This window comes from Dermacentor albipictus, chromosome 8, assembly GCF_038994185.2.
Source record: "Dermacentor albipictus isolate Rhodes 1998 colony chromosome 8, USDA_Dalb.pri_finalv2, whole genome shotgun sequence".
Lineage (NCBI taxonomy): Eukaryota > Metazoa > Arthropoda > Arachnida > Ixodida > Ixodidae > Dermacentor > Dermacentor albipictus.
The window spans coordinates 88,289,286-88,305,756 of NC_091828.1; the positions used below are offsets into that span (position 1 = coordinate 88,289,286).

At 47.9% G+C, this 16,471-nt stretch overlaps 2 protein-coding genes across 4 annotated transcripts in view; one reads left to right on the forward strand and one right to left on the reverse strand.

Annotated features, from left to right (window-relative positions):
• LOC135911339 (allatostatin-A receptor-like) overlaps window positions 1–14,548 on the forward strand; it is a 147,058-nt gene extending 132,510 nt beyond the window's left edge. For 2 of the 3 annotated variants that reach the window (XM_070523689.1, XM_070523687.1), the window contains exon 2: window positions 12,058–14,548. In XM_070523689.1, coding sequence (XP_070379790.1) covers window positions 12,149–13,471 — 1,323 coding nt within the window. In that variant the 5' untranslated portion in view covers window positions 12,058–12,148 and the 3' untranslated portion in view covers window positions 13,472–14,548. Of the gene's footprint in view, window positions 1–2,626; window positions 2,749–12,057 lie in introns of those variants that run through there. The other variant, XM_070523688.1, reaches the window with a different exon arrangement.
• LOC135911352 (uncharacterized) overlaps window positions 1–15,743 on the reverse strand; it is a 213,043-nt gene extending 197,300 nt beyond the window's left edge. The window contains exon 1 of the mRNA XM_070523690.1: window positions 15,573–15,743. Within this exon, the coding sequence (XP_070379791.1) occupies window positions 15,573–15,623 (51 nt within the window). The 5' untranslated portion in view covers window positions 15,624–15,743. The remainder of the gene's footprint in view (window positions 1–15,572) is intronic.
• Window positions 15,744–16,471: the final 728 nt, after the last annotated feature.

The window sequence follows — 16,471 nt, forward strand, 5'->3', positions numbered from 1 at the left end:
GAGCAGTACAAGCCGCTGCTCGCCGTCGACGCCGGGCGGACAGTTCAGATCGTTCTCGTGAAAACGACGCGAAGAGACTTCGCCGCGAAGACACTGTAGTGCGCATGGTGGCGAAAAATCGAGCTGCCATGGAGCCGCTCCTCCAGCTTACGCTATGACTGAGGTTGCGCGGGCCGCGCAGGCCTGCGATTGTTTTTGGCCATCATCAAAAGTTTTGTTAATCTCAATCTCTTAATCTTAAGATTAAGAAGTTTGCAGGGGCGGCATGGCCACAATTAGTACATGACCGGGGTTGTTGGAGGAGTATGGGAGAGGCCTTTGCCCTGCAGTGGGCGTAACCAGGCTGATGATGATGCTGATAAGTTTTGTTAATTGAACACCAGATTTTGCAAATGTTTCGGTCACTATTGCCACAATACTGATTTGTTCAACGTCCCACATTTGTGACTAATGTTGATTTACTAAATCTCAGTGTTGTAGCAGCCATTCTTTATTTTCATTGAGAAGAAAAAAACAGACAAAAGGAAAGGGGACGGCTTTCACGCTGCCGTAGAAAGTTGCGAAGGAAGCCTTACCGATCGATTCACTTCTACGTCTCCGACCCTTAATTCATCAGCTGAATAAACAATACGATCGATAATACTTGGCTCGAGATGAAGAATGTGACATTCAATACTCTGTATGAGGTGGAACAATAAATGCACACGCATATAAAGGGTGGACAAGGACATAGTCGATAGATACGAATACCGAGGCGATATAGTCGCATCGGCATTTCTAATTAATAATGAGCTGTCAATTTTCCTGCCGCTGTGTGAGAGTCGCGCTAACTTTGGCAAACGCTCTCCGCCAGTGCAATTTGTTTCTGGTGGTTAACTATCGATTCTCTTTGCACTAAGTCGATTGTTCTGAGGCAGCGACCATTGAAATCGATATCCAACGCTCTTTCTCAAGCACTGTATGCTGTGACACATGCAGTGCTTGCAATCACGAATTACGATCAAAACTTTAGTCTGGGCTGCATGGTTGGGTAATTGCAGTACTGGGTAGGTGAGCACGACGAAGAAAGGCGAGGATGAGATTGAAGGCACACATAAAGAAGCACACACGGATGCTAAATTATGGGGTTTTACGTGCCGAAACCACTTTCTGATTATGAGGCACGCCGTAATGGAGGACTCCGGAAATTTTGACCACTTGGGGTTCTTTAACGTGCACCTAAATCTAAGTACACGGATGTTTTTTTCATTCCACCCCCATCGAAAAGCGACCGCCGTGACCGGGATTCGATCCCGCGACCTCGTGCTCAGCAGCCCAACACCATAGCCACTGAGCAACCACGGCGGGTATACGGATGCTAAGCGCCAACTGTCTGCTTGTTTCTTCAAGAATTTGCAAAGGCGGCATGGCGAATAGTGTTGGTAGGAACACAACTGCTTGTTGGCCTAGTTGGTGCTTACTAAAAGACATTTTTTTCTGTCGCAAGTTGGCACACGCAAAAGGAAGACACATAAAGAGAACATGGGTGGCCACCCGTGTTGTCTTTACGTGTCTTTCTTTTGTGTGTGTTAACTTGAGGCAAAAACATTTGTGTTAGTGTTTGTAGGTAGACGAATTGGCACAGATGCATTGATACAAACTTAGCGACAAGCCGGTACACAAGGAAAATAGGGGAGGGATGAGCATGGACTCAGAGCTGAATTTATTGTTGTTTCGATGACAACTATACAGGCACTCAAAACGAACTGTTGCCGTCGTCGATGCCATGGTGCTACGAATATATTTAGGTATATGCATGCTATATGCCTAACCGTGGCCTTATGTGCGGGTTTTATCGCTACACTACAACCGAAGTTGCTCAAACCAGACATTACGCTCTTGACTAAATTATTCCTCTGAATTTTCAGAATGGCAACCCAGGAACAAATTCCATGAAAGATAGCTCTCGCGGCGCATGTGTCTTTATCTTAAATCTTCTCAGACTATCAAATATTAAAAGCTCAAAACGACATCAGTGCTCAAACCTGAAAAGTGGTGTAATTTTACAGGCGCGCCTCATTATACGGGCAGCGTAGTAGCGCCTGTGCGATGTCATCGCAGGGGCGCGATACAGGGGCGTGTTAAAAGATTTGAAGTGTGCCACAATTTTCGGTGAACTCAACCTTCGTCTCGGCCGCGTTAGTCGGACCCGCGTATAATTATAACATTGTCCGATAAGTTCATGTGCAACGCTGAACCTTGCTATCGTAGTCAGTGCTTCGCCCTTCGAGTGAAACTGCCAATTTTATTTAAAAAAAAGAAAAAAAAAAACACTTATACGATTTTGGCACCAACGGCGCGCCAAGTGCAAGCCAAACGCAGTCGTCAGCGAAACGCACTGCGCTGAGCAGCAGAGTCGTCGCGGCACCACGCGGCGGGCGCGGTATCTACGCATTGTAGCACATTGCCTCTGAGATTACCTAACGCGCGTTTCGCGTGGGGCCAATCTTGGAGGCCATGCGTAGCAGACGGCGGCAGCAAGCAACTGTAGTGCGTTTGCGCAGTGTTTACTTTGTACACGCCAGGGGCTCGAGTGCGTTGCTCGCGCTCACGTGCTCCAAAGTCTGGCCGTTCTACGCGGTGCGGTCCGGCTTACACCGCACTTGACTGAGGGATAGTAGCCACAACAAACTTTCGCATTTCGAAGCGCTATCAAATAGCTCAATACGAAGCGCAAAGTCTGCCAGGCGTCTAACAAGGAGTGCCCAGGTAAGAGCGCGTGCTGGAAAGCATGCCTGTGGTCTGCCCTTAAACTTCGCGTGGTTCGAGGCTACAGTTTAGTGCTCCAAACTAGTCAGAAATTAGCGAGACCCGACGGTACGACACCGATGAGCAGACGGCCAAAGTTTAATTCCTACGCGTGGGGCCAAGGCCGAGCGTGAGCAGACGATAGTCGTCGTCTGCCGGAAGTGCGTAATTGTTATCGAAATCCGAAAGCACGCTTTCTCCTACGTTTGCCTGTTTATTAATCTTCGTCAACGACTGTGCACCACTAGTAACCGTAGAAAGAAGCGAACTGATCCAAACACCCTCCTTGATTGATGTCAACTATCGCCAATAGCAGCTGCGTATGGTAATGTGCTATATGACGAAATAGAGCGTCCACAAAAAGAAGTGAGAAAAAGGCTTCTATTGAAAAGAAAGTGTTCCAGACAAAATTGACTTAGCGCTCCACTTGCGAGCTCCAAAACTTGGCCGAGATCTTCACAGCAATGCATGTTATCCACGGACTACGTTTTTCCCCAAGCACTAGGGGTGGTTCAGAACCTCTTCACGTGACCGTATAGGAAGGGCAGGAACCTAATTATTGAATAATACGGTAATGGGGTACGCGGCGGCAGAGGTAGGAACCGAAATAGATATGGCTCTAGATAGCATAATAGAGAGGAAGCCAGCTGTGGAAGAATGCCAAATAGCAGAACGGAAAGTCAAGGCGGAAGAAAACTCTAATATGTTGAAAAGCACTGCGCTACTCTTATACATCAGATCAGGGCGTCTTGAGAAAGCTTATGTATAGGTTCAGATGAAGTCTAATCGCATGAAGTTGAAAACGGTGCAAAAGTAATTGCGCATATTGTGTTAAAGAGTATTTATGCAACTATAAGCAAGGAAGCGCTAAGCCTGCCCGAGGCCCTAGGTTTTAAAGGACAGTAGGAAAAAGACAAATTAAACTACTGTGGATACTGCAAGAGAAATAAAGAAGAAAGGACGACTGGTAGATTGATGCTGCAGGAAATGAACTAACGCACGATAGAGTGAACTTCCTATTGACAGCGGACAATGCGGCTTACTTTGCAGTAGAGTATGGAAAATATCAACTTTTTCATTTACGAATCGAATATCGAATATTCAGTAGCAGTCGTATATATTTAAAGCAGGGGCACATACTTCGGTATCATTAGGTACCACGCGCAGGCTTCTACGGACAAGTGAAAAGAAAATATACGGCTCAGGATGAGGCATGGTCAGGATCAGTTTTAGATATAAAATTTACTATTTCTCATTAATATGCTGAGCGTATAGCCGCGGAACGTCTTCGGAGCTGGAGAACAAGCAAGCCTTCAAAGGATATGTAGCTATACTACTGCACAAATGGGGGCCGGTAAATAAATATTTACTTAAAGAATAACAGAAGGTGCGGGGAAAAAAATATGAGCGGCCGAAGGACTAGCATGACGCTATAAAATGTATATGGGCTCGTTGTAAGGAAAATGTCAGTGGTCATAGCATACAAAATGGCACTAGCACGTGATTAGCCTTCCAAATACGCTAAATAAGCGAATACAAGCAAAAGTCGGAGGTTGTCACGTGCACCGGCTTCCACCGTGAAACAAAAAAAAATGAAAAAAGAAAAGTCTAATTACTTAATTTGTCACTGCATTATTTCGAAAAGTCGTGCCATTGTTCCACTTCTGATAATTTTGCGATGCATTGTTTAGCAGACAGAAAACAGCAAGCAGGATTTAACAGTCGGTTGTTGCGAAATATCTCGTTAGTTTCCATATTCAAAAAATACCCAATAGTTCATTTTCGAATACAAATAACAAGTGTGAGTGCATGATATTCGTTTCGTGTGCCAAACTTCCGATACACGCCCAGCCCTAATTTAAATATTTAAATGCGCAAAAGGATTCGAAGGGCGAGCTTGGTGAAATCGGTCACCACTCAGTTCTGTAGAGAATCATCATCACAATCTTCATCAGGTCTCGGAGGCTGTGGCCAGACATTGCATGCACAAGTTCCTTCCTTCAGTCATCACTGGCCTACTTAGAACGACAGAAAGCTGAGCTAGTTGGTAAGGATTCATTATGCAAAATAGAAGTGAGGCGTGCAGACAGGACACAAGAGTAGAGAAGTAGACAACACGAACGCCAACTATCAACTGAAGGGAGCACTGAGGCGAAAAAGAAAGAAGACACAAAACTCATCTGCGCATGCTCAGGAATGGTATCACCACGTGTCAGTCGGGTAGAAGGGCCGGTCTACGTGAGAGATAACTGTTAAGGCACTTAATCTCTTCCTTATGTAGAGTAATCGAAGGCTGACTCACGCACGCACTTCCACCGTTATAGATATGTGGCCCACTTTCGTGCGCATAGCGCAGCACGTAACCTTCTTTCTTTGAGCACTACACGTGCTGACAAACCAGCGGCATCTTTCTCGAACCACACGTCTTGTAATAATAATAATAATATTTGGGGTTTTTACGTGCCAAAACCACTTTCTGATTATGAGGCACGCCGTAGTGGAGGACTCCGGAAATTTTGACCACCTGGGGTTCTTTAACGTGCACCTAAATCTAAGCACACGGGTGTTTTCGCATTTCGCCCCCATCGAAATGCGGCCGCCGTGGCCGGGATTCGATCCCGCGACCTCGTGCTCAGCAGCCCAACACCATAGCCACTGAGCAACCACGGCGGGTCACGTCTTGTAATAATAATAATACTTGGGAAAACCACTTTCTGATTATGAGGCACGCCCTACTGGAGGACTCCGGAAATTTTGACCACCTGGGGTTCTTTAACGGGCACCTAAATCTAAGCACATGGGTGTTTTCGCATTTCGCCCCCATCGAAATGCGGCCGCCGTGGCCGGGATTCGATCGCGCGACCTCGTGCTCAGCAGCCCAACACCATAGCCACTGAGCAACCACGGCGGGTCACACGTCTTGTAGCTTGCGTGGAAAACACAAAGAAGAAGATAAGAGAGAAAATGAAAAAAAAAATAAAAAGCCGCCGTAAGTTGTACTTATCGTGCCGTAAACCCAGATGTCACGTAACTCTGGCTATACCCACTAACTTGAATAGGCAAAAACACATGATATACGCCTGTGTGCAAGAGCCCAGCACACTCCCCCCCCCCTCCCCCCCACACACACCGAGCTACAAGTAAATAAATATAAATAAAGGACTTTCTTCGGGGCAGGGTAACGCATAAATTTTTCTCCCGCGATCTTACGGCTCCCAACGGGAAAACTCTGAAGCGTCTTCGCTGCTCAAACGGATGTTGGCCTTGCGGCAGTGAGCCTGGTGAGCCTGGGTTGGGCTTCGGGCGCGTCGAACCACGGGCTAAGCTTTCTTTTTTTTTGTTTTTTCTGGAACGTGTTGGCCTGTTCTGAGCTCAGCTAGTGTGCAAAAACTCAATTTCTTATGCCGCCCAGCTCCCTGTCCGATGCTCCGACACAACTTTACCATATTACCTTTCTTCTTTAGCAATTTTTGTTTCTTTTTTATCTTTTGTCACCGCTGTGGACCTCGGAAAAATTGTGAGCATTTATTTCGATTACCGCTGTTTGTATTACTCTACCGAAAGAAAGCAGCGAACTTGATCAAGAAGATAAGGTCACAGTTATTTATCTACACCTAACATTTTTTCGCTAGTATCATAGAATTTATAAGTGCCATTCAATAAAATATTGCTTAAGACGTTTCATTTTATTAGCGCCTATATAAATATATGCTTGCATATAATCATGATGCAACCGCTGTCTTCTTGCCCATTCTGCCTTAGTGGGCGATCGCAATTGCTTGAGAAGCAAGCGAGCAAGTGAGAAACAAGATGGTGCTCGTTGTTGCGAGAAAATGTTGCTGTCACTGTAAAAGAGGTAAGACAGCGCAGAATCGATAAAGTCTGCTGACATTTTGTTTCTTGTCTTGCATAATATGCGAGAGAACAGCTGCCTCTGGACTTAGACGCTTTTTTATGCGTGTTGTGGCTATAACCAACTTATTTAATTCGTCTTCACCTACCATGAATCAGCGCGACCACAAGAAGAAAAATTGACGGAGATCGTAAACTGCGGCGTTAGGAATCGTGAAATACTATGCCGAAGGCGAGCAGTGAGAAAATATGTAAGGCGCAGTATTTCAGAGCGAAGAAGAAAGACGCACTTCATTTGTCGCGATGACAGCCATGTGGCGCGCACGAAATTACTTCCGTGTACCCGTTCTAATATCTATCTTGATCTTCTGTCGCGTTCCGCAAACATTATAGAAGTTATGAACGCACACGTACACTCATAAACACACACAAACACATGCGCACACAAACACATGCACACACAAACACATGCGCACACACACACACCAACACACAAACACACACACGCAAACACATGCACACATAAACACACACACACAAGCACATGCACACACAAACACATGCACGCACACACACACACCAACACACAGACACACACGCAAGCACATGCACACGCAAACACACACACAAACACATGCACGCACACACACACCAACACACAAACACACACATGCAAGCACATGCACACACAAACACACACACGTGAACACATGCACACATAAACACACACACAAACACAGACACACAGACACACACATACCTGCCTGCAGAGCGCGGACATGCGACCTGAGTTCGGGCAACGGTGCCCGTAACCATAACGATAAATAATGCAGAACATACAACGCAGCACTTCATGTGCTCTCTCTGCGTGAAGACAAAGAAGCTGAAGACGGCACTCTCGCGCAATAACACGTGCCGTGCTCGGCGATATACCGTTTGTAGCCGCCGACGGGAATGGGCCACTCGCCTCCGTTTGGCTTTATTGCGCATTAATCCTCTTATTTTCGTTGCCTGCCTTTCAGGAGCGCCCCAGCTTCTTTTCTCTAGGGGGGTCGCAGTAGCTTCCAACGAGTTGTCGCACTTGGTCGCAGTGATCTTCCTGGAATCGTTCTTCGTTCTCCTGGCATTATTGTTTGTCTGGCTATTTTTGTTGTTTACGTTCGCAGTGCCCTTGCTCTCGGTCGTACCACGAGAATGACTATTCATTGCTCACGCCGGCCCCCTTTGTCTTTGCTTTTTGGAGTGAGTGACTCACGTCTGTTTGCGTTCCGAGGGGAACCTAAATTAGCGTTACCCTCAGCAATAAGAGTTTCGTCTAAGGGAACCAAAAAAAAAAAGAAGGAATGTCCGTATTGTTGTGATACCCGACCTTTCCTTCGGCATGGCTGTCTCGAGGCGCACTGACACCCAATCCTACGCGCAATTTCCTCCCCAGTCCCTTCTCCTCCACACAAAGAAACGACAACAAAAAAGAAACAAGCGACAGATCATTATTATCATCTTCAACATCAACAACCACAACAGCAATCAGAAGCACAACTAGAAACACGACAACGGGTGCGGACAAAATTAAGAACGCGCTCATCCGCAATCTCAGTGACGAGCTAGTCGCAGAACTAACAGACTTCCTTAATAAGCACTGGGCAGCGGAGACCGTCCCCGAGGATTGGAAACATGCAGAGGTAGTTATGATACCAAAACCGGGCAAAAAGCTACAAATCGAAAACCTAAGACCCATCTCCCTCACATCATGTCTTGGCAAGTTGTACGAGAGAGTGGTCACGATAAGGCTATAACAATACATGGAGGATCACGAATTATACCCCCACAGCATGTTCGGGTTCAGGGCGAAGCTGTTGACCCAAGACGTACTATTACAGATCAAGGAAGAAGTCTTAAGCAACGTTCCCAGGAACGGAGAGAACGTGATAATGGCATTAGACATCAAAGGAGCATTTGACAACGTGAGCCACGAAGCCATCCTAGCGGGCCTGGACGACCTAAACTGCGGCAGGAGGGTTTTCGGCTACGTCAAAGCTTTCCTCTCCAACAGAACAGCTACGATAGGGCTAGGAGAACTCCGCTCGGAGAAGTTCCATACCCCCAACAAAGGAATCCCCCAGGGATCGGTCATTTCACCAACGCTATTTAACATAGCAATGATAGGCCTTGCGAAACAACTCAAAGAGATCGAGGGCATACACCATGCCATGTATGCCGACGACATAACCATTTGGACCAACACGGTATCACCTAAAGAAAAAGAAGAAAGACTACAAGAGGCTGCGACCTGCGTAGAGAACTACGTGAGGGCAAGAGGGCTAGCCTGCTCCACCGAGAAATCTGAGCTGCTCAGAGTCTGGAGAGGGAAACAGAATCGCACGGTCCCGACTAGCGACGAGCTCAAGCTTGGCGTCTACCTCGAGAAAAAACTAATACCGGAGAAAACGCTCATAAGAATTTTGGGCATGTGGATACAGTCGAACCAACGCTGCTCACACATTCTCGCTCTACTCAAGACATCAACTCTACAAGTCGCTCGCATGATAACGCGCATCTCCCACAGACGCTCAGGCATGCGAGAGGAAGACACGCTAAAGCTGGTTAGGAGTCTGGTGATCAGCCGGGTTACCTACAGTCTCCCGTACTACAACCCAATCATGAGCGAAGTTCAGCAGATAGACGTGATCATACGCAAGGCATACAAAACCGCGCTCCACCTATCACAATGCACATCCACGGTGAAGCTCTTGGCACTAGGACTTCATAACACTTTCTAAGAACTCAGAGAGGCACAACATGTTGCTCAGGTGCGCAGACTACAACAGACTCCGTCTGGCAGGGAGCTTCTGCAGAAGTTGGGATGCAGCGAACAGATGCAAGAAACCCAAAGAACCGCGATTATCCCGGACAAAATACGAAACACAATCAAGGTGGCTCCCATTCCCAAGAACATGGACCCCAACCTACACGAAGAACGCAGGAAGGCGAGAGCCGAATACATCCAAAAGTCACTAGCTTCCCAGACAACGACGGTATACGTGGACGCAGCCACATACACCAGAAGGGTGAGACAGACCAACCCCAACGCAGTAGCGGTGGTGATAAACTCAGATATGCGAGAAATCGTCAGCGCATCTCTACGGGACTGCACGGTAGTCGAGGCTGAAGAAGCGGCCGTCGGTCTAGCGGCAGCGGAGGGCTATCGGACTAGGCGGTCCTTAACAATCCTAACCGACTCCCAAACAGCATGCCGAAGCTACATGTTCGGTAGAATAGGTCGCAGAGCGCTCCGCATACTCCGCTCTGAAGATCCCCACACACAAAACCCAGAAAAAGAACAACCAATTAGACACACGATAATGTGGACGCCAGGGTCACACGGACGTGGAAGGCAACCATGAGGTCGACAGGGTAGCTCGAGGATACACTGCATACCGAGCACCCTCCGCCAATGACATCGAGGAAACCGAGCCAGTCCCCAGAGAATACTCGGCTATCCTAAACCACTATAAGGGCAGCAGGAAGCGGTACCCCCCGCCGCATAGCTTTCTCACTAGAGAGGACTCCGTAGCTTGGAGGCTGCTACAGACGGGTGCATATCCGAACTTAAACACCCTCAGGAAAATACAACCCACACAGTACACTGACAAATGCCCATGGTGCCAGGACACACCCACGCTCTACCATATAACGTGGGGTGCCAGAAAACAAATGCGGCACCAATAATACCAAACCCGAGTGCGGAGCAATGGGAAGGAATGCTCTCCAGCGACCGTCAGGACGTCCAAGTAGGGCTGATCCGACAGGCCCAGCTGGCAGCGGCATCCAGCGGAGCCCTGGACTAGGGGCAGACGGCCATTGCCAAGAATATGGAAGACACCATCTGACTCCGGGAAATTCATAAAGCTTTCTAGAGCTCAATAAACGTTTTTCCTCCTCCTCCTCCTCGGCCAATTTCTTGTGCATACGATGTGAGACACTTAAGGAACACTTATACGTGCAAATACAATCCTTATACAAATAAGGAACACTTATACGTGCATATTTTACACCCTCGTACAAACTTACACAAAAACCATGTTAGATCGACGCTTTGCTAAACGGTCATCAATTATACAATACAAAAAAATAATCATAGAACGTACGCAATATGAGATAACTGAAGCGCACTCGAAAGCCAGAAAGAAATACAACAACGATGCACAAGCAGAAATGCTACGCGTGCTTGCAATCAACAAATCAACACAAGTCATCACAACAACACAACAAATCAAACAAAAACAAGTCGGAAATCAACAAAGCAACAACGTAGGGGGATGCCTGTTACATAGATGGACTGTTTTGTGTGACAATGTAAAACACACAGTAGTGCAACAGATTACCTAGAAAAAATAATGACATGACACTATTTCTAATTTGAATCTTCTTTCATTCCTCTTTTGGACATGTTAAAAACAGTAATGTTTTCATTTCATGGAAACTATTCATGAATTAAGCAAGCAGGAGTGTAGTGCTCAAGTGTGTTTAACCCATAGTCAGATCGTGAGTTAGGCAAAAACTAGGAAGGCCTCTGCCTAATATTTTACCACGATTATATATTTTTTCATATGGTTGCATAATTTCAGAAAGCAATCACTGTTGGAAAACAAGCTTTGCTTATATTTTATAATGATAATTTATAATTATAATGATATTTATAATTATAATGATATTTTATAATTTTATAATAATGACAGGTGTAACTTTAAGGGATAAGAAAAGAGCAGATTGGGTGAGGGAACAAACGCGAGTTAATGACATCTTAGTTAAAATCAAGAAAAAGAAATGGGCATGAGCAGGACATGTAATGAGGGGGGAAGATAACCGATGGTCATTAAAGGTTACGGACTGGGTCCCAAGGGAAGGGAAGCGTAGCAGGGGGCGGTAAAAAGTTAGGTGGGCGGATGAGATTAAGAAGTTTGCAGGCACGGCATGGCCACAATTAGGACATGACCGGGGTTGTTGGAGAAGTATGGGAGAGGCCTTTGCCCTGCAGTGGGCGTAACCAGGCTGATGATGATGATGATGACGTCTCGCAAGCACACCGGCTACAGTTCGGAAATTGAAATTTGTGTCGTGAAATAATTAATTAAACACCAAATGAATTATTTTTGTGAAGGAATTGAATATGTGTTTGGATTTCTCATCATTATAATACCGGCTTTTCAAATAACCCAGCTCAAGGACAAGAATTATGCTATCTCCCACATGGTCACGTTTGAAAATTCTATCGAACTTAAAAAAGACCACCCTGTTAGTTGCGTAGAAGGTTACTGTGCTGAAGGTCGACGCCAGCGCTACCTCATTGTGAACATTACTCAAATTCATCTTCTGACTGACTCTATGTTTCGCTTTTTCTTTTTTGTCTTTTACTAGGTGCCGCATGGAAGCTGGCCACAAAAGCGACAAGAGCTAACGGAGGGACAAAAAGAAAAGCGAAAACAAATCAGCTGGACATTTAACGATCATGGAGGAAGCCGTGACAGTTCTGCGGTCAACGACCTCGCCCTACGCGCCGAACGGTAGCGGCAACGCCCTTCTGATCCCTTCCGCTGCCAAACTGCCAGCTAATCCACTGGCGGCACTGACCTCCTTTCTTACCCTACTGGCGCAAAACACGTTACTGGGCATCCTCACAGCAGCGCCTTGCAATGGCACTGCCGGACCATGTCAGGCAGGAGTGAGCGAAAACTTATCCAGCTCCACGCTCCTGAACCGCCAGGAACACGCCGAGTACGACAGTGACGGAGACACCAAGACGGTGGAAGAGGTGCTCGCCATCGCAGTGCCCATACTGTTCGGCGCCATCGCCGTGATCGGGTTCTTCGGCAACGCTCTCGTGGTTCTCGTCGTTCTCTGCGACCCGCAAATGCGCTCGACCACGAACAACCTCATCATCAACCTCGCCATGGCCGACCTGCTCTTCATCGTCTTCTGCGTCCCCTTCACCGGTTGGGACTACACCCTCAACTACTGGCCGTTCGGCGACGCCTGGTGTCGGATCGTCCAGTACCTCGTCATCGTGTGCGCCTACGCAAGCATCTACACGCTGGTCCTGATGTCCCTGGACAGGTTCCTCGCCGTCGTCCATCCCATCACGTCCATGTCCATAAGGACCGAGAGGAACGCCAACCTGGCCATACTCTTCACCTGGGTCGTCATCCTGGCCGCCTGCGTGCCGGCGCTCTTCGCTCACGGGGTCGTGCTTATCGAGGACACCTACTCGGCCTGCACCTTCCGCACCGACATGGGGTACAACATAGTCGCCTTCCAGATATCCTTCTTCATGTCTTCGTTCGTCGTCCCCTTGGCCATCGTGTTCGTGCTGTACCTCCTGATGCTGAAGCGGCTGTGGCTCGCCGCCGCTCCCGGAGGCCGCATCAGCGCCGAGAGCATGCGCTCCAAGAAGCGCGTCACCCGTCTTGTCGTGGTCGTCGTGGTGGTGTTCGCGCTGTGCTGGTGTCCGGTGCAGGTGGTGCTGGTGCTCAAGAGCGTCGACCTGTACGGCCGGACGATGAACGCGCCGCGCATCGTGGTCCAGATCGCGTCGCAGATCCTCGCCTACACCAACTCGTGCGTGAACCCGTTCCTGTACGCGTTCCTCTCGGACAACTTCCGCAAGAGCTTCCGCAAGGTGATCTGCTGCGGTCGCAAGGCGACCCACGTCGGCGGGTCGTCCTCTTGCAAGGGCCGGTCGCGCGCCATCGCCGACGAAGCCGAGAGGACGAGGAAGGAGAGCTCGGCTGCCTGCGTCGCGAAACTGTCCAAGGTGTCGAACGACATACTGTGAACGTTGTGAGGAGTGATCCTGATTGACAGGACCGTCATGTATAGGGACCCGTCGCTGGCAAAGAGTCTGGCGCGCTGTACTGCACATTTTAGCCACGCGGAAAAAAAAGCGGACACTACAAAGAGAATTCTCCAAGCGCAAGCGCTAGAAGGGCTTCTGGCGCTCAATCTTGTGTGTGTGTCGTGATCTCTACGTGGTGTTTGTTTTTGGTCGGTTGCAGGGAATGTTGAGGACCGTCACACGTGCAAACAATCATGCAGAAAACAGAGAAGACAATAGGACTCTCATTACAGCTCACCGAATGTAATTAGTTTTCTGCAGTAGTCGCTTGGCATGTAAGGGTTCATTAAGGAAGCCTTCTTTCTCGTGGATGTGTGGGGGTGTTTTGAGCACATTTCGTGCTTGATAAAGTTGCTAAAGTGGACCACGACACGCACTGAAAGCGAAGGTGGCCATTGAGATGTGTCATTCAATTCCGTAAAGCGTCCCTTAGTATGTCGTGCTTTCGAGAATGAAGGAATAGCGATCAGTGTAACAGTCAGTAAGCAACTTTAAATTTAATAATCGCCAATTTCTTGCGACAGTTAGGAGAACCTCACTTCTGGACATAGTCATTCAATTAGTGTCTGTTGCCTTCAAGAAAAGCAATTCTTAATGACCGACAGCAATTGCGGAATGCCAGACCAACCGCGTACACTTGTCGAATTAAGAATTTACCCAAAACGATTTGTCGAAGAAGTGAGCCTTTAAACGTAACGCGCGTCATCCTGGCTTCGCTGTTTACTAGAGTGCTGCTCTACACTTCGTCAAGCATGCATTAAAGGAAAGCAAGTATTGTAATGTGGTTTTTGCTAGTATGCTCCGACGTTTCCGGGCATTCGAAAGTCAACTCAAGCCACTTGTCACAGTTGTGATCAGAATGTGCAACCTTCTCTTTTTGTTTTCACCACAGGAGATGTTAAAAAGATACGAGAAATACTATTCATTCACGGCAGGCTACAGCGCTGAGAACAAAGCGTAAAAAGAAGGCATGCACACGTGGTACTTCTCTCGCGGGGGTTACTTTTTCTGTTTGGATCATAGCACGCGTCATCTGAATGCAAACCGTAAATCGAAATAAACTCTGCTGATAAATAGCGCGAATTCTATTCCAAACCTAGGGCTACGCGTATTCTGAAACACAAACGAAACTGCGAATACATCGATAAAGCTAGAGATTATCTGAAATTGTATTCAAGCCTGCTAAATATTTGCGTTGTTCCAAGAGTAACAGGTTATCTTCTTTTTGTTGCAATAGTAACTGTGAAAGACAAAATAGAAAGGAAAACCTGATACAGCCACGGTGAGATTTAGGTACTTGACACTAGGCTGGTTCAAATGTTATTTTTTGTCATGTTTTGATCAATATGGTGTAAAACACTTGAAACCAGAAGAACAAGCGACGAAACAGGAATTTTTCGTCCTGTCGTTTCCCATCCATTAGAAATTCTTATCAGGGATTCTAGCTAGGTTGTTTTTTGCAGCGAAGCTGTTCACCTGACAAATCTGTAAGAATGAGCCGTATGCGTGGTTTCGTAAGGGGACTACCTGGGCTGGCAAACGTCCGTAAAGTGAACAAAAAAGATGGCGGCGCTGCGTGGTCTCGTAAGAGGTGGGTGGAGGTTATCTGGGCTGGCTAACGTAAGGCCCCTTAAACTTCGTAAAGTTGCGACACTCTCTTTCTACGCCTTCACTCCTCCTCGTTTCTCGTCTCTTTCACGCTCCTTCCTCGACCGTGGTGCCGCCTACACTGCTCGAGCGTAGCAACGGCGCCAACATGCGCTGTTCGCCTCTCCGTAGACGCTTTTCGAGCAAAAGTGGCGCTGATGGGCGGCACGAGGGCCCACGTGATGCTATTAGGCCAATAGCGATGCGGTGTCGGCCTCGGCCAGAGCGCGCGAGGAGGAGACGGCATTCTTCAAAGCGTGGCACTACTTTACGAAGTTTAAGGGGCTTTAGGCTAACGTGCGTAACGTGAACAAAAAACATGGTGGCGTGAGCGCCGAATACGCAGAACGAACGATAGCACGGCGGGAAAGAAGGAGAGCACACGTGATCTCACCGCGTGCGCCGCAGCTGAGGAGTCGGGGAGTGCACCCGCAACGGCCGCCATTGCTACCGGCTGCGTCGCTGTCGTCTGCCATGAATGCAACGGCGTGGCAGTCGTGGCGGGAAGACACGTGGATGTGCGCCGCGGTAGTCGCCGCGGTGTACACGAACCGTATTTGTATTGTAGAGGTAGGCCATTGCGACAGTCGCAACTCCGACAGAACTGGGAAAAGTGGGAAGACCACGCATTGTGCGCACGGCCGAAGAAAAAGCCGATCAGAAGGAGATGCACCGACAGCAGAGTCGGTGCTATAATGAACGACAACTTGCCCGTGCGAGAGCGAGGAGGAGGAGGAGTAGATTTTAATGAAGAGAAAGGAGGAGAGGTCGGCCTGGAGAGCGTGTCTCTAGCCTGCTACTCCTCACTGGGGAATGGGGAAGTGGGAAATACAGGGAAAGGTAGGTGGCGGATGATTATAATATGGTACAATGAGATACTATATACACGTTGTCCAATATGCGTATGCGCACTGGAGACGCAATACACTAAGAGTAATCTTGTTCATACAAAAAGTAAGAACGTCAGCGAGAGCAGGTGCGAGAGCCTAATCGTCGACGTCGAGCGCAAGCTTCCGATGAAGATCGCGCACTGGAGGCCCGTCGTGAACGTCTAGCTACGTTGTTCTAGTATGCGTCCAAGTGGCAGAAGCGCGAGTTGCCAACCTCGTCGTAGTTTCACCGAGGCGAATTTCAAATTCAGGGGAAATGTTTCTGTACGCGGAGTTTGGCCATAGTTGCTCGGTCTGTGATCGACAGCTTCGCTGGCTAATCCATCACCATATGAATGGTTCAGCCCGAATTTGTTTTTATATGATGTCGTATTTTTTCAACCATAAGAAGCCACTGCAACGC